General features: G+C 44.6%; 1 protein-coding gene across 1 annotated transcript in view; it reads right to left on the reverse strand.

Annotated features, from left to right (window-relative positions):
- LOC139367046 (bone morphogenetic protein 6) overlaps window positions 1-18,395 on the reverse strand; it is a 40,237-nt gene that overhangs the window by 4,560 nt on the left and 17,282 nt on the right. Inside the window, exons 2-4 of the mRNA XM_071105006.1 lie at window positions 14,456-14,648; window positions 11,192-11,340; window positions 10,666-10,863 (exon numbers count right to left, since the gene is read on the reverse strand). Coding sequence (XP_070961107.1) covers window positions 10,666-10,863; window positions 11,192-11,340; window positions 14,456-14,648 — 540 coding nt within the window. The remainder of the gene's footprint in view (window positions 1-10,665; window positions 10,864-11,191; window positions 11,341-14,455; window positions 14,649-18,395) is intronic.

Below are 18,395 nucleotides of genomic sequence, written 5' to 3' on the forward strand. Positions count from 1 at the left end.
TCACCTGACTCGGGGGTTAACTCACGCCGAGGTTGGAAAACAGAAAATGTGGCATCTGGTCATAAGGTCAGGGTTGAGAGGTCATCCAGGATGTTACCGTCAGAGACACTCTAGTGTTTCCCGTGTTCTTTCCTGTGTGTGTGTGTGTGCATGCGTGCGTGTGCGTGTTCGCTGGGTGTCTACTGATGGTTTGTGTAGCTATGGGGGCGATAGATGAGGGGTGTAGCTACAGTATCTGTCCTAATGCAGTGCAGGGCGGCCATAGCCTCTGGGTCAGCCTGCCTGCCTAGCCCGTCAGCCCCCGGGCCAGTCTGGGTTCCCCGCCACCTCGGCTGTGCCTCTGCAAGGTAAATATTTACAGAGATAAATCTGCCTCTCACTGAGGTCCTGGAGCCGGTTTCGAAAGGGTACTTAACCCCTGTCCCCTAGGGCTAGTGTTCCTCTCACATGGCATGGTGTGACCTAGCTACCTGCCTCCACACACACAGGCCCCGATGGCCCTGTTTTATGGCCCAGACATTCAGCTCCCAGCCAAATCACAGGGTGGGGACCGTGTCACGGGACCATGTCACTGAACCCCCCCCTGCCCTGGGCAGCTGCTTTAACAAGCACCCTGGTACAGTTTGACATGTAACAGGACAATGTCTGAAAGGACTAAGGGGAACAGAGGACTTGGGTGACCAGGTGGAAAAGTTCTTCTGAAGGTTGAATACACACAATAAAGTAAATAAATACACCATGCTCTGAAACATACTTTGTGTATGTGTATACGTGCATGCAGGCACACACACAGACACACTCTAACAGACAGGAATACACATACACCTTGTTTCCTTGCACCTCTCTGTCTTTATAACCATCCGTATTTACAGTCAAGCTGATATTTACTGTTGACTTTCATTGAGTGAGTGTAAAGGCCAGAGTTTTGGTACCCATAAACCACCTCTCCCCTTCCTGCCTGTAAAATGTAAATCCACCACAGTTACCGCTGAGCATGGATCCCAAGGGGCTTTAATACGCTTCTAACCTGAAAAACCTGGCTTCCTTATTACCATAGACGACAATTCAAAAGGGCCTTAAAACAGTGGAGCTAAAGGTGCTGACAAGGGAAAAGTCAATAAATAACATTTATCCCTTGTCATTCCAAAAATATAGAAGTCAATGGAGCCAATTACAAAATGATCACTACACTGTTGCCGGGGGGGAGTGACGCATATACAACATTAAATGGGTTCCTTCCACCAAAAGCCTCAATCTCCAGGACTGAACACAGTAATTCCATGGTTTATTCCCGAAACTTTCTAAAAAAAAAAAAAAAAAAAGAGGCCATTTTCAAAACGGCCCCTTTTTACAGTAGCAATTACACAAGCTGTGCCTGTCGAGAGGCGGTGATGGAACGATGGGCTAATAGGCCGTGGCGTTCCCAAAAGAACAGGGTTTTCCTAAAGAGAGAGAGAGAGAACGGGCTAGCTTCTTCAAACTCCCATGAAGAAAATGTGACTGTTGTCTGTCTGTGTCCATGCCGGGTTTTTTCTCCCTCCCTCCCTCTTCCACTGAAGTTTATCTTTCTTCCTGTCTTTCATCAGGGAGGTTATTAAACCCTCTGCAGAGCTCGCCAATGTCTAATTACACCAACAGTAAACAAAGGGAGACTGGAGGATGAGAGGCAGAGATGAAAACACACAGCTGGACAGCGCCGTGTTATTAGAATTCTTTAAGCAATACTGTTAACTTGGTCAGTCTTTTAGCGAGCGGCTAATGACTGGCCTGGGTAATGACAGGTCTGGGACAGGTCTGGGGCCACGACCGGCTAGGCTGCAGTGATACTCCTCCTGGATGGTCGTTAAAGGGCCAAGCCCGGCTTCCATTACCGCCCCAAACCCCAAATTACCTTTAAAGGTGTCGTACTGTTATTTTTTTTCTCTCTCTCTCTCTTTTATTTCCAAGCGTACAGTTACTGTACAAACGTCCCCTCTCAAAGGAACTCAGTATGTAGGTGTGATTTCATTTGTCGGATAGGGTTTTCTGCTTGTATTATCGTAGGCTAACTAACACCAAGACACCTACATGATGAGCCCATGGCTATTTGCCAATATCCATACTAGCATACCACTTAGAATGAAGCAATATATTGGGCATGTATTTTAAGTGGCATGCTAGTGTGGATGTTGGAACAGAGCTCATGACTTGGCTGTTGTGTTCTTAAGCATTAAGCATACTATTATTCTGGTGTGTAGCTACATTGATTTGTTAATATGAATCGGAAACTGTAAAGACGGGGCGATGGTGGTCCCATCAGATGCTAAACAATGAGGCACTGTCCCTATTTGTTTCTCCCTCAGAGCAGCACAGAAGAAGGATGCTCCCTTTATCCATCCATCCTTCCTCTCTTCCTCAGAGCCTGTGAAATGAGTGAGTGATGCGGTATTGGAACCATATGCCTCACTAGTCTGCCTGATCATCGCCACTTGCTGTTGCAAGGGACTCGCAACTTCCCGCACGGGATCTAAATATTTACGCTCCAGACATCCCAAGTGGCGAGGCCGAGGGATTGATGTTTTGGGTTACATAAAGTCCAATCCTTCAGGACACGTTGGTTCAACAGATTGTCCTCATTAGCTTGAGCACCAGCAGACTGGTCTGGGAGCCTGTTCTGTTCCGTTCTGGGAGCCTGTTCTGTTCCGTTCTGGGAGCCTGTTCTGTTCCGTTTTCCTCTGTCCTGCTTTGTTCTGAGGGTTTTTATCTGATGGTTACAAAGCTGAGTAGCTGACCCCGTGACCCTAGCCATAAGGGCTTAGTATTAGCCTGGGCCTCATCTGTCAAATTTGCGCTGGGATCAGGCAGATACAGTGCCTTGCGAAAGTATTCGGCCCCCTTGAACTTTGCGACCTTTTGCCACATTTCAGGCTTCAAACATAAAGATATAAAACTGTATTTTTTTGTGAAGGATCAACAACAAGTGGGACACAATCATGAAGTGGAACGACATTTATTGGATATTTCAAACTTTTTTAACAAATCAAAAACTGAAAAATTGGGCGTGCAAAATTATTCAGCCCCCTTAAGTTAATACTTTGTAGCGCCACCTTTTGCTGCGATTACAGCTGTAAGTCGCTTGGGGTATGTCTCTATCAGTTTTGCACATCGAGAGACTGAAATTTTTTCCCATTCCTCCTTGCAAAACAGCTCGAGCTCAGTGAGGTTGGATGGAGAGCATTTGTGAACAGCAGTTTTCAGTTCTTTCCACAGATTCTCGATTGGATTCAGGTCTGGACTTTGACTTGGCCATTCTAACACCTGGATATGTTTATTTTTGAACCATTCCATTGTAGATTTTGCTTTATGTTTTGGATCATTGTCTTGTTGGAAGACAAATCTCCGTCCCAGTCTCAGGTCTTTTGCAGACTCCATCAGGTTTTCTTCCAGAATGGTCCTGTATTTGGCTCCATCCATCTTCCCATCAATTTTAACCATCTTCCCTGTCCCTGCTGAAGAAAAGCAGGCCCAAACCATGATGCTGCCACCACCATGTTTGACAGTGGGGATGGTGTGTTCAGCTGTGTTGCTTTTACGCCAAACATAACGTTTTGCATTGTTGCCAAAAAGTTCAATTTTGGTTTCATCTGACCAGAGCACCTTCTTCCACATGTTTGGTGTGTCTCCCAGGTGGCTTGTGGCAAACTTTAAACGACACTTTTTATGGATATCTTTAAGAAATGGCTTTCTTCTTGCCACTCTTCCATAAAGGCCAGATTTGTGCAATATACGACTGATTGTTGTCCTATGGACAGAGTCTCCCACCTCAGCTGTAGATCTCTGCAGTTCATCCAGAGTGATCATGGGCCTCTTGGCTGCATCTCTGATCAGTCTTCTCCTTGTATGAGCTGAAAGTTTAGAGGGACGGCCAGGTCTTGGTAGATTTGCAGTGGTCTGATACTCCTTCCATTTCAATATTATCGCTTGCACAGTGCTCCTTGGGATGTTTAAAGCTTGGGAAATATTTTTGTATCCAAATCCGGCTTTAAACTTCTTCACAACAGTATCTCGGACCTGCCTGGTGTGTTCCTTGTTCTTCATGATGCTCTCTGCGCTTTTAACGGACCTCTGAGACTATCACAGTGCAGGTGCATTTATACGGAGACTTGATTACACACAGGTGGATTGTATTTATCATCATTAGTCATTTAGGTCAACATTGGATCATTCAGAGATCCTCACTGAACTTCTGGAGAGAGTTTGCTGCACTGAAAGTAAAGGGGCTGAATAATTTTGCACGCCCAATTTTTCAGTTTTTGATTTGTTAAAAAAGTTTGAAATATCCAATAAATGTAGTTCCACTTCATGATTGTGTCCCACTTGTTGTTGATTCTTCACAAAAAAATACAGTTTTATATCTTTATGTTTGAAGCCTGAAATGTGGCAAAAGGTCGCAAAGTTCAAGGGGGCCGAATACTTTCGCAAGGCACTGTATTAGTCACAAGTCCTCTGAACCGCAGCTCTTCCTGCTGTAAAAGCACTGGCATCCCCCCTCACAGGGCCAGCTTTATGTTCAGCAAAGGCTAACGTTATGCTAGTGTTATGACGGAGCCAGGGGATGATGGCTGATGAGTAGCCGGATTAGAGCCTAATTTAATTTGCCTGCATACCTGTTCATAACATCAGCCGCTAAGTATGAAGAGGGGACAGAGGGCAGGTACTGTAAAGTGCACTCTCAAATGATGAGGGATAGTTTCCATCTCTCTGACTCTATTTTTTCCGATGTCCCCGTCAATTACACTGAAATCTGGTGCTTTGAGAGCTTCCCTGTTCGGCTTGCAGATGTTTGGATATTGTCTTGTGCTTTGTGTGAGTGTAAGGTGTGATGTTGTGGGATAATTGTAAGGTGCAGTTGGGTTTGATTCAAATAAAATGTAATTGTTTTGGTCGCATACACATATTTAGCCGATGTTATTGCGGGTGTAGTGAAATGCTTGTGTTCCGAGCTCCAGCAATAATATTTAACAATTCACAACAATAACAGTACACACAGATCTAAAAGTAAAATAATGGAATTACGAAATATATAAATATTAGGACGAGCAATGTCAGAATCAGGAGTACAATTATAGTGCATTCGGGAAAGTATTCAGACCCCTTGACTTTTTCCACATTTTGTTACGTTACAGCCTTATTATAAAATGTACAACATTTTATTTGTAGTACTTTGTTGAAGCACCATTGGCAGCAATTACAGCCTCGAGTCTTCGTGGGTATGACGCTACAAGCTTGGCACACCTGTATTTAAGGAGTTTCTCCCATTTTTCTCTGCAGATCCTCTCAAGCTCAGGTTGGATGGACAGCGTCGTTGCACAGCTATTTCAGGTCTCTCCAGAGATGTTAGATCGGGTTCAAGTCCGATCTCTGGCTGGGCCGCTCAAGGACATTCAGAGACTTGTCCGTTGTGCTGGCTGTGTACTTAGGGTCGTTGTCCTGTTGGAAGATTAACCATCGCCCCAGTCTGAGGTCCTGAGCACTCTGTTGCAGGATCTCTCTGTACTCCGTTCATCTTTCCCTCGATCCTGACTAGTCTCCCAGTCCCTGCCGCTGAAAAACATCCACACAGCATGATGCTGCTACCCCCATGCTTCACCATTGGGATGGTGCCAGGTTTCCTCCAGATGTGACGCTTGGCATTCAGGCCAAAGAGTTCAATCTTGGTTTCATCAAACCAGAGAATCTTGTTTCTCATGGTCAGAGTTCTTTAGGTGCCCTTTGGCAAACTCCAAGTGGGCTCTTATATGCTTTTTACTGAGGAGGGGCTTCGGACTGGCCACGCTACCATAAAAGCCTGACTGGTGGAGTGCTGCAGAGATGGTTGTCCTTCTAGAACAGGGGTGGGCATTTCCAGTCCTCGAAGGCCTGATTGGTGACAACGTTTTGCTCCAGCACCAGCTAACACACCTGACTCCAATAATCACCTGATCATGATCTTCAGTTTAGAATGCAATTTGATTAATCAGATGTTTTTTCTAGGGAAGGAGACAAAGTCTGACACAAATCAGACCTTCGAGGACTGGAGTTGCCCACCCCTGTTCCAGAAGTGTCTCCCATCTCCAAAGAGGAACACTGGAGCTTTGTCAGAGTGACCATCAGGTTCTTGGTCACCTCCCTGACCAAGGCCCTTCTCCCCCGATCGCTCAGTTTGGCTGGGCGGCCAGCTCTAGGAAGAGTCTTGGTCGTTCCAAAATTCTTCCATTTAAGAATGATGGAGGCCACTGTGTTCATGGGAACATTCAATGCTGCCAAAATGTTTTGGTACCCTTCCCTAGATCTGTGCCTCGACACAATCCTGTCTCGGAGCTCTACGGACAATTCCATCAACCTCATGGCTTTGTTTTTACTCTGACATGCACTGTCAACTGTGGGACCTTATATAGACAGGTGTGTGCCTTTCCAAATCATATCAAATCAATGTAATTTACAACAGGTGGACTCCAATCAAGTTGTAGAAACATCTCAAGGATGATCACATTGGAAGCAGGATGCACCTGAGCTCAATTTCGAGTCTCAAAGCAAAGGGTTTGAATACTTAGTTTGTAAATAAGGTATTTCTGTTTTATATTTGTAATAAATTTGCCAAAAAAATCTAAAAATCTGTTTTCGCTTTGACATTATGGGGTATTGTGTGTATATTGATGAGGAAAAACATTTATTTAATCAATTTTAGAATAAGACTGTAAAGTAACAAAATGTGGAAAAAGGGGTCTGAATACTTTCTGAATGCACTGTATATATGTATGATGGGATGTATAGACATTATAGACATGTGGATAGAATATTTAGTATATCTGTAGAATAGAATATATACGGCAATAGTTTAATAGGATTGCCTTGACTAAAATACAGTATAGACATATGAAATTAGTATGTAAACATTATTAAAGTCACCAGTGTTCCATTATTAAAGTGACCAGCGATTCCATGTCTATGTACATAGGGCAGCAGTCTCTAAGGTGTAGGGTTGAGTAACGGTGCGGTAGCAGGCTAGTGACAGCTATTTAACAGTCTGATGGCCTTGAGATAGCAGCTTTGATGCACCTGTACTGACCGCACCTTCTGGATGATAGCGGGTGAACAGGCCGTGGCTCGGGTGGTCGATGATCTGTTTGGCCTTCCTGTGACATCGGGTGCCATAGGTGTCCTGGAGGGCAGGCAGTGTGCCCACGGTGATGCGTTGGGCAGACCGAACCACCCTCTGGAGAGCCCTGCGGTTGCGTGCTGTGCAGTTTCCGTACCAGGCGGCGATACAGCCCAACAGGATGCTCTCAATGGTGCATCAGTAAAAGTTTGTGAGCGTCTTAGGGGCCAAGCCAAATTTCTTCATCCTCCTGAGGTTGAAGAGGCGCTGTTGTGACTTACTCATCAAACGGTCTGTGTGGGTGGAGCATTTTAGATTGTCAGTGGTGTGTACGCCGAGGAACTTGAAGCTTTTCACCTCCTCCACTGCAGCCCCGTCAATGTGGATGGGGCCATGCTCCCTCTGTTGTATCCAAGAAGTCCACAATCAGCTCCTTCGTTTTGTAGACTCCGCCAGGGCCCTCGCCTCCTTCCTGTAGGCTGTCTCGTCATTGTTGGTAATCAGGTCTACTACTGTTGTGTTGTCTGCAAACTTGATGATTGAGTTGGAGGCGTGCCTGGCCACGCAGTCATAGGTGAACAGGGAGTACAGGAGGGGGATGAGTACGCACCCTTGTGGGGCCCCTGTGTTGAGGATCAGCATAGTTGAGGTGTTGTTTCCTACCTTCAACACCTGGGGACGACCCTTCAGGAAGTCCAGGACCCAGTTTCACTGTGCGGGGTTCTGACAGAGGGCCCCATGTTTGATAATGATCTTGGAGGGTACTATGGTGTTGAATGCTGAGCTGTAGTCAATGAATAGCATTCTTATATAGGTATTCCTCTTGTCCAGATGGGATAGGGCAGTGCGCAGTTGCGAAGGCGATTGCATCGTCTGTGGATCTATTGGAGTTGTATGCAAATTGAAGTGGGTCTAGGGTGTCAGGTAAGGTGGAGGTGATATGATCTTTAACTAGCCTCTTAAAGCACTTCATGATAACTGAAGTGAGTGCAACGGGGTGATAGTCATTTAGTTCAGTTGCCTTTCCATTCTTGGGTACAGGAACAATGGTGGACATCTTGAAGCAAGTGGAGACAGCAGACTGGGATAGGGAGAGATTTAATATGTCCGTAAACACTCCAGCCAGCTGGTCTGCACATGCTTTGAGGACACAGCTTGGGACTGCGACCCCACTTTGTCTCTGTGCTGACGTTTTCCCTGTTTGATTGCCTTATGGAGTGCATAACTGCACTGTATTCAACCATATTCCCAGTCAACTTGCCGTGGTTAAATGCGGTGGTTTGCACTTTCAGTTTTGCACGAATGCTGCCATCTATCCACGGTTTTTGGTTTGGGTAGGTTTTAAAAGTCACAGTGGGAACAATATTACCTATTCACTTCCTGATGAACTCAGTCACCGTGTCAGTGTATACAGTTGAAGTCGGAAGTTTACATACACCTTAGCCAAATACATTTAAACTCAGTTTTTCACAATTCCTGACATTTAATCCAAGTAAAAAGTCCCTGCCTTAGGTCAGTTAAGATCACCACTTTATTTAAGAATGTGACATGTCAGAATAATAGTAGAGAGAATGATTTATTTCAGCTTTTATTTATTTCATCACATTCCCAGTGGGTCAGAAGTTTACATGCACTCAATTAGTATTTGGTAGCATTGACTTTAAATTGTTTAACTTGGGTCAAACGTATCGGGTAGCCTTCCACAAGCTTCCCACAATAAGTTGGGTGAATTTTGGCCCATTCCTCCTGACAGAGCTGGTGTCAGGTTTCTAGGCCTTGCTCGCACACGCTTTTTCAGTTCTGCCCACAAATGTTCTATGGGATTGAGGTCAGGGCTTTGTGATGGTCACTCCAATACCTTGACTTTGTTGTCCTTAAGCAATTTTGCCACAACTTTGGAAGTATGCTTTGGGTCATTGTCCATTTGGAAGACTAATTTGCGACCAAGCTATAACTTCCCGACTGATGTCCTGAGATGTTGCTTCAATATATCCACATCATTTTCCTGCCTCATGATGCCACTCTATTTTGTGAAGTGCACCAGTCCCTCCTGCAGCAAAGCACCCCCACAACATGATGCTGCCACTCCCATGCTTCACAGTTGGGATGGTGTTCTTTGGCTTGCAAGCCTCCCTCTTTTTCCTCCAAGCATAACAATGGTCATTATGGCCAAACAGTTCTCATTTTGTTTCATCAGACGAGAGGACATTTCTCCAAAAAGTACGATCTTTGTCCCCATGTGCAGTTGCAAACCGTTGTCTGGCTTTTTTATCTCGGTTTTGGAACAGTGGCTTCTTCCTTGCTGAGCGGCCTTTCAGGTTATGTCGATATAGGACTTGTTTTTCTGTGGATATAGATACATTTGTACCTGTTTCCTCCAGCATCTTCACACGGTCTTTTGCTGTTGTTCTGAGACTGATTTGCACTTTTCGCACCAAAGTACATTGATCTCTAGGAGACAGAATGTGTCACCTTCCTGAGCGGTATGACAGCTGCGTGGTCCCATGGTGTTTATACTTGCATACTATTGTTTGTACAGATGAGCGTGGTACCTTCAGGCGTTTGGAGGATGAACCAGACTTGTGGAGGTCTACATTTTTTTCTGAGGTCTTGGCTGATTTCTTTTGGTTTTCACATGATGTCAAGGTAGGCCTTGAAATATATCCACAGGTACACCTCCAATTGACTCAAATGATCAGAAGCTTCTAAAGCCATGACATCATTTTCTGGAATTTTCCAAGCTGTTTAAAGGCACAGTCAACTTAGTGTATGTAAACTTCTGACCCACTGGAATTGTGAATACAGTGAATTATAAGTGAAATAATCTGTCTGTAAACAATTGTTGGAAAAATTACTTGTGTCATGCACAAAGTAGTGTCATAACAAACTATAGTTTGTTAACAAGAAATTTGTGGAGTGGTTGAAAAATGAGTTTTAATGACTGTTATCCTCAGAGGCAACCCGGAACATATCCCTGTCCGCGTGAACAAAACAATCTTGAAGCATGGTCAGACCATTGTTGAATTGACCTTAGCACGGGTGCTTGCTGTTTGAGTTTCTGCCTATGGGAAGGGAGGAGCAGAATGGAGTCGTGATCTGATTTGCTGAAGGGGGACGGGGAAGGGCCTTGTATCCATCCCAGAAGGGACATTAACAATGGTGTTTTTGAAGCACGAGTAATACAGGCAATGTGTTGATAGAATTTCAGTAGCATTTTCCTCATATTTGATTTGTTAAAGTCCCCAGCTGACTTTATGATTGATGTTCCAATAGTGAATAATATGTACAAATCAAAATACATTTTCCACATACTGAATTGAGCGAGCAAGTAAAACAAAGCAATACCCATTCCTCACACTGTTATATACTTGTCACACTACTGAGCTGTAATGAACTAGCCTGGTAGCGCATCCACCATAATTGCTGGAACCACGCTGGAAAGGACAATGTAGAAAAAATAAATCCAAGCCAGCACAGTACAGTTTGTGTCGGTACTCAGCACAATCGTTTGAGGGTTTAAGTGGGAGTTAGTCAAACTATGGACCCACCTGCTGGGCTTGGGCCCCTGGAGCCTCCTTCCTGGGGCTGTGTGGGGCGGTTGCGGTTCTTGTTGCGGTTCTTGTTGGTGGAGCGGGCGGTGCGGATGTGCACCTCGCTGACTTTGAAGAAGGCCACCATGAAGGGCTGCTTCTCCAGCGCTCCGTCACGCCCAACTAGCCCCGCCTCCTTGGAGCTAATGCTCCGCCCTGTTTTCCAGAGAGGCCAGCCATCAATCACTTGGACATACTGAATGGGCTACAGTTTACTGAGCGTACTCTATCTGGAAGAGTATCATACACTCTACTGATATATTTGTGACAAATGTCTGTATTTTTCCTTTGATGGATGTTTTGTGTCAAATAAATGTATTTGATTTGCAAAGATATCAACCTTTTCATTTCAGCATTGTGACACATAAAAAAACACTATTATTGCCCACTACTGTTTACATTTCATGATGAAAATTCTAAAGTTAGTTAGCATGTTTCCAATGCTAGCTGTTAGCATATGTTTCTAATTTAGCATTGTGCTCACCACTGCTGGTCTCCACTCTGATCTGGAGGCCCATGTTGTTGTGGGGACTCATCACCCACAGGTTACTGGTGGCCGTGATGTCAAACTCCAGCCAGCCCTCCTCGGCCGCCCACAGCCTGCGAGACTCCAGCAGGAACAGGTCTGCTTCCCTGGGGACACGGTTCACAACAAGGAGCCATGACTGAGGGGCAGCTAGCAGCTTTCCCATCTTCAGAGAAGTATACAAATGTACATCAAAGACTGGTACACTACCATAACAGATACTGTATCATGTCAGTATGACTTTCATGTGTTCGTACAGCTTCCATTCAGGGATTTTGGCACTATACACTAGGATAGCTAATTCCTATACTGTAAACATGAGTAAGATGCCTTCTGACCTCAATGGACCTTCCTGGTTAAATAAAATATGTTAAATACATTTTTGGCATGCTTCTGATTGACATTAACTTCTGCACATCAAGAGTCTATGGGACACTTGACTTGACTTTGTAATAATATATAATATTATATTAACCAAAGCGACTTACAGTATTGTGTGCATGTTCTACCAACTGAGCCCCATAGGACATTTTTGTTTTACATTGTATAACATTCCTCTACTTCGTAACATCCCCCCACCACCATCCCCTGCCCCACTGTATAACTAACTGTAGCTAGGTCTCAGGTGCAAAAGACAACAACAACCCAATGAAAGAGAGAGAGAAGAAGAAGGAGAGAAAAGAGGTCTGTCCCCATCCCTATTACTGTAAAGACACAGCGCAGGTCCGCCGGGCGTTCCCCAGGCCACACATCAAAGCCCCACAAACTCCCAGGTGTTCCGGGAATGCCCCTGCAGTCATGCATCGGCAGCCCCTCGTTATTGCTCATTAATGAGAGTGTTTCTGAGGGCTTCCATATGAGGCCATTCCCAATGCCCCCCTCAGGTAGTTCACACGTTTGGCACAGCGTGGGTCCGGAGGGTCAGTGCTGACTCATTCTGATCGAGGCAGCCATTTTAAAGCCTGTGGACTGGCAGGGTGTCCATCTGGGAGCAGCAGGGGGCGTGGCACTAAAGCCCTATTGTAAAGCCTCTTATTGACTGCTTAAATGAACTGGAATAATAAGGTCATATGTCAACGTTTTGTGTATTTTGGTACCAATAAATCTCCTTTACTGGCCCTGTCAAATGAATGCAGTTAAAAACGCACCATATCGGCCTGTTGTTTAGACGGCTTGTACTGTTCTAACATACATTCAGCTTTAGACTGGTGACAAGACTTGTAAACAAAATAATTACGTCACAGTTCTCAAGAACACCGTGCTAAATGTGCACTGACATATTGGGTGTTGTTGAGAGAGAATATGAAACGACGTAGTAATGTTATTTAGTAAGGAAACAAACACATACCAGTGCATGTTAACCTGACCTTTTTTGCACTGACTAAGGCCACATTCTTTGCAATCAACACATTATCTGCAAGACCTCGCATTCCTTGCGTACTGCCAAACAAACCACCCCAATGAAGTGAATACTGTAGTATAATTCTACAGCCTATCATTATTGCTGAGTGTCATAACAGAAGCCTTTTTAACTGTGAACAAGGGAGGAGGAGCGGAAAGCCCCAGAGTTTGTAGACCGCCTGCATGACTTTAACAACAACTACCAGGGACATTACTGTTGCAAATGAATCCTTACGTAAGGATTTATATTTTTTGCTTATCTTGAGGCTTTTTATGAAACTTCAGAGAATGTATTTTGGCAATGATATGCAGTTGCACCTCTGTTCAGCCCTACTTGCAAGCTTTCACTACCCCATCTGCTTATTAAAGATTAGGAGCTATAATCAAAGCAATTATAACTTCCAAGACTTTAACAACTTGCAAATGAATCTGTTTGTCAGCAAATGTGTTCTGCAAGCCACACAAGTATTTATAATTTGCAAGCACAAATCGAGTTTCTCGGGGAGCCCACGAACCAAACTATATAATTTGCTTCAAGGTAAAACCTTGTCCTACAATAATACAGTAATTGGAGATATTGGCCCCTTTAATCTCCGAAATATCAAAACATTTTGATAAAAATGTCGGCAGCAGAGCACAAACTGTCTATTGTAAAGATAAAGGAATGTGGCAAACAAGTACCTCATGATAGACATGGAAACGCTTTGAGGAAAATAAGAATCCAGCAAAAATGCAAAAAGAGCAACTGTCTTTACAACTGTAATCGAATTGAGGACTTGTAGACTTGTAGACGACCAAAAACGTATACGGCAAATGTAATAATACAACTACATCACTACACATGAGGAGGAAAACAGAGGACAGACCCCCATCTTACAAAGCCATGGGACAAGCATTTTGGGACATATTATGCAACTTTTTGTGGCTTTTGAAAAGTGCCTCAATGAACAACTGCATAATCTTACATCGTCTCCTATTGGTCACTGTTTAAAAAAAGTATATAGCCTCCAGCTATCTCATTGGCCGTTGTCTCTGCGTGGGACGTCTCTCCCAGCAGCCACAATGTAAATGTTTGGCCTTGCTACTCTTTTTTGGACTCTACTAAAGTCAGGCTATTTCGGTAAGGCGTTGTGGTCATGCCTCATTCTACAAAAAATACATGGCAGAAAACCAGAGCTGGAAGTCTGTCTCCCACAGCGACAGAGAGAGGAGCCTGGACTAAATTCACCAACACCCTATCAATTCCCAGGCCGGGAGAGGATGCTGCCCACGCTACACTAACATGTAATCAATGGCTGGAGAAGTGCATGTAGCTAAGTCCTCCCTTTGCATACAGTATACTTTCCCCCTCATCTGGACAAGCTCAGGACTGACTAGGAGGACGGCATAGCAGGAGGTTGGGAATGGGATGGTCTCACATCATATCTCAGTGTTCACTTAGTCTTAGGGTCTGGTATTGTATTGTTCATGTCATCCCAGTGTTAGACAGCTAATTGGAAGCACAACCAGATGGGGACTAGAGAGAGGATTCCATAGCGGTCTGCCCGTGTTTTATGGAGGATTTTCACTCAGCAGCCCTTACACATACTATACTACTATACCTCAAATATATGTGATAACATCTCATCGCTGCAGCACTTTCAAACAGTACAACTGACAACAAGATAACCCTGATATAAACCCATGCATATAACACTAGCAAGCACCAAGCTATTTGACTGTGAAAAGGGATTGAATATATGATCATATTCTCACCAGATTGACATATTCTAAAGCCTGGACTGTGAGTGAATGCAGGGGGTATCGGTGTGGCTGTGTTACCTGTTGGGGTGCTCCTGTACCACTTGGTAGACATTGAGCAGGAGGGTCTCGTTGCGGAAGGTCCGGCTCACACACTCCTTGTAGAGGCGGAACTCGGAGGCGGTGACAGCCTCTCCCTCTGGGATCTGGGACAGGTTGAACTTGAACTCCTTGTGGTGCCGTCTGTGTGGCGACAGCTCTCTATCGTCCTCCACTATCAAACACACACAGGGCAGAGACACAGGTTAGAGCCACACACACATACTGTAAATCAGATCATTGGTTAGACCTCGCTGAGACATGCAACAGTCAAACCTAGGGATTCAACTGAACAGGAGAGATAGCAGAACGCAGGATGACTTTTGATGCATCTCGTATCCCTCCACACCCACTAGTATACAATGTCAAATTAATCTTAACCGTCTTCATTAACATAGACACATAGTATTGGGTTTCATATTGCAAAGTCTGTGTATGTAAACATATCTTACTTTGAGTTGTCCAAATAATTGAGGCTAAACACAAAAAAAATGATGTACCGACAGGAAAAGCTGACCAACTATATACAGTTACAGTTTTCTAGATTTTAAAAATATTCCCCTGACTTTATGGGGATTTACTGACTGTGGGATGTTAACATGTAACTCAGCTAGCATAACAAACAGGGCTTGACATGAAGAGGCCACACAGGGATAGTAAAAAAAATAAATAATAGTAAAACCGGACTTCCGCCTGCTATACTGTAATGCGGTTAGTTACTTAGGCGTTCCATGTATTCCTATGCAGTTGAGTGGTCAACACAATATCTCATTCACAGACACAGCACTGAGGTACACCATAAAAGGGTTTCAAAGCATCACATGTGATTTATGCATATGGACTAATAGGGCTGTGGCTTACAGCTTCCTAAAATAAATTCCCTGTTATTGTCTGAAGTGAAAACCCATGATTTCAGGGCTGTAAACTCAGTCTGTGTTCCAATGACCACTTCAGAGGCTACAAATGACAAAAATCAACTATTGCCTCCCAACAGAGCTTCCCTCTTTCAACTGCAACATGCGTTGCAATAATAATGCGTTCCCCAGGGAATTGGTTGCCATTTCGCTCGGGGACTTCCCCACAGTTCAATAGCACACAGAGAGAGAGAGGGAGAGAGAGAGAGAAGCAAGAACCACAGTGAGCTCCCCTGCACACTGATGGCATTCGTGCCACTAACCATGCTCAGTCTCACACACACATCATACACACAATCACCGCTGTAGTTCCCAGGACTGGCTTCACTGCCTGTGTGTTTCCCGCCACATAAGTACAGTATAAGTCCAGTCGGGATGGAGTGTCCTGTCCCGCTCTCCCGTTCTGATTGGATTTCCATGCGGCGTTCCCTTGTGAGGTGCAGACACAGAGCCCACACTTCCGCCACGCCAGCCCTCCCCAACAAATCTGAGGAGTAAATTAAATGGTAGAGCAGGGATGTGGAGAGAGGGGGAGGGCCAAGGGAGGTACTATAAGGAGGTTCAGTACTTCAGTATGGAGGCTACATGAAGAGACTTTCTTGTGGGACAGTAGCTTCTCTCCTAGAGACATAGGGAGTCCCCCCCCCCCCCCCCCCCCGCCGCATCGCCCCTCTTCAAACAGGGGTCAAGGGTACCCATAGTACATCTTGGCATATGTGTTCCCAATTAGGGAGGAGAGACACTTTGGAGGGTCTCACAGAGAATAAGGGACAGTATGAAGCGGGACCCCTGTTCCCATCCAACTACTGAGGCTTCAATTGACTGACTAACCTTGGCCAGTCCGCCCCTGGTAAGACAGCAGGAAAGCTCAATGACGAGCTGCCCCCTGGAGACACACAGAGAGATACTCACTGCTTTAGGGGTTTACCAGAGCTTACCCCCTTAGAGACTAGCGCGCACTCTCACTCACTCACTCACACTCACACACACACACACACACACCATGGAAGATGGGGGAGCGCGAGGACGTGGAGGAAGATGCGCCTCACTTCACCTCAGGTCTCATCTGCAGCCAGCCAGGACTCACAAGGCCAGGACCCCACTTAAGCCTTCCACTGGCGCCTAGCCGAACTCAGCTATGCGAATAGAAGGAGTGTGCTCGCATACACCCTTAAAAGAACGTAGCTTGAAAAACATGAAAAAAGCATCAATAGTACTGTTTGTTCAGCTTGAGACGCCATAACCACTTCTTCAAAATAGTCAGAATTAATCTAAGATAACTCAAGAAATATGTAATTAATTGTGACGTTTTTGCTGAGGAAGGTCTTAGACGCGCAATTTTATGTCTAACTAAGATGTTTGGTTACATCTAACTAAGATGTTAAGGAAATCACAAATGTCATGGATATATTGGAACTAGTGGATATATGGAGGCTTAATCAAGCTAGTTGTCTTGATTATATTTTTATGTCATTCTCTCTGGTACCAAAAGTTGAAAAAGTTTTGATAGGGCTCAGAATGCAGTTGGACCATCACATAATTAGCATATATATTACTCTTACAGAATTTCCACGTGGGCGAGGATATTGGAAATTGAATCAAAGCCTATTGGATGACAACTTGTTTTTAACCAGGACAGAAGAATTTATAACGGCCTTTTCTGACATAACATACAGTAGGGCAAAACAGTATTTAGTTAGCCACCAATTGTGCATGTTCTCCCACTTAAAAAGATGGGAGAGGCCTGTAATTTTCATCATAGGCACACTTCAACTATGATAGACAAAATGAGAAAAAAATCCAGAAAATCACATTGTAGGATTTTTTATGAATTTATTTGCAAATTATGGTGGAAAATAAGTATTTGGTCAATAACAAAAGTTTATCTCAATACTTTGTTATATACCCTTTGTTGGCAATGACAGAGGGCAAACGTTTTCTGTAAGTCTTCACAAGGTTTTCACACACTGTTGCTGGTATTTTGGCCCATTCCTCCATGCAGATCTCCTCTAGAGCAGTGATGTTTTGGGGCTGTTGCTGGGCAACACAGACTTTCAACTCCCTCCAAAGATTTTCTATGGGGTTGAGATCTGGAGACTGGCTAGGCCACTCCAGGACCTTGAAATGCTTCTTACGAAGCCACTCCTTCGTTGCCCGGGCGGTGTGTTTGGGATCATTGTCATGCTGAAAGACTTCAATGCCCTTGCTGATGGAAGGAGGTTTTCACTCAAAATCACACGATACATGGCCCCATTCATTCTTTCCTTTACACGGATCAGTCGTCCTGGTCCCTTTGCAGAAAAACAGCCCCAAAGCATGATGTTTCCACCCCCATGCTTCACAGTAGGTATGGTGTTATTTCGATGCAACTCAGCATTCTTTGTCCTCCAAACACGACGAGTTGAGTTTTTACCAAAAAGTTATATTTTGGTTTGATCTGACCATATGACATTCTCCCAATCTTCTTCTGGTTCATCCAAATGCTCTCTAGCAAACTTCAGACGGGCCTGGACATGTACTGGCTTAAGCAGGGGGATACGTCTGACACTGCAGGATTTGAGTCCCTGGTGGCGTAGTGTGTTACTGACGGTAGGCTTTGTTACTTTGGTCCCAGCTCTCTGCAGGTCATTAACTAGGTCCCCCAGTGTGGTTCTGGGATTTTTGCTCACCGTTCTTGTGATCATTTTGATCCCACGGGGTGAGATCTTGCGTGGAGCCCCAGATCGAGGGAGATTATCAGTGGTCTTGTATGTCTTCCATTTCCTAATAATTGCTCCCACAGTTGATTTATTCAAACCAAGCTGCTTACCTATTGCAGATTCAGTCTTCCCAGCCTGGTGCTGGTCCTTTGACAGCTCTTTGGTCTTGGCGATAGTGCAGTTTGGTGTGTGACTGTTTGAGGTTGTGGACAGGTGTCTTTTATACTGATAACAAGTTCAAACAGGTGCAATTAATACAAGTAACGAGTGGAGGACAGAGGAGCCTCTTAAATAAGAAGTTACAGGTCT

Source organism: Oncorhynchus clarkii, chromosome 15 (genome assembly GCF_045791955.1).
Source record: "Oncorhynchus clarkii lewisi isolate Uvic-CL-2024 chromosome 15, UVic_Ocla_1.0, whole genome shotgun sequence".
Lineage (NCBI taxonomy): Eukaryota > Metazoa > Chordata > Actinopteri > Salmoniformes > Salmonidae > Oncorhynchus > Oncorhynchus clarkii.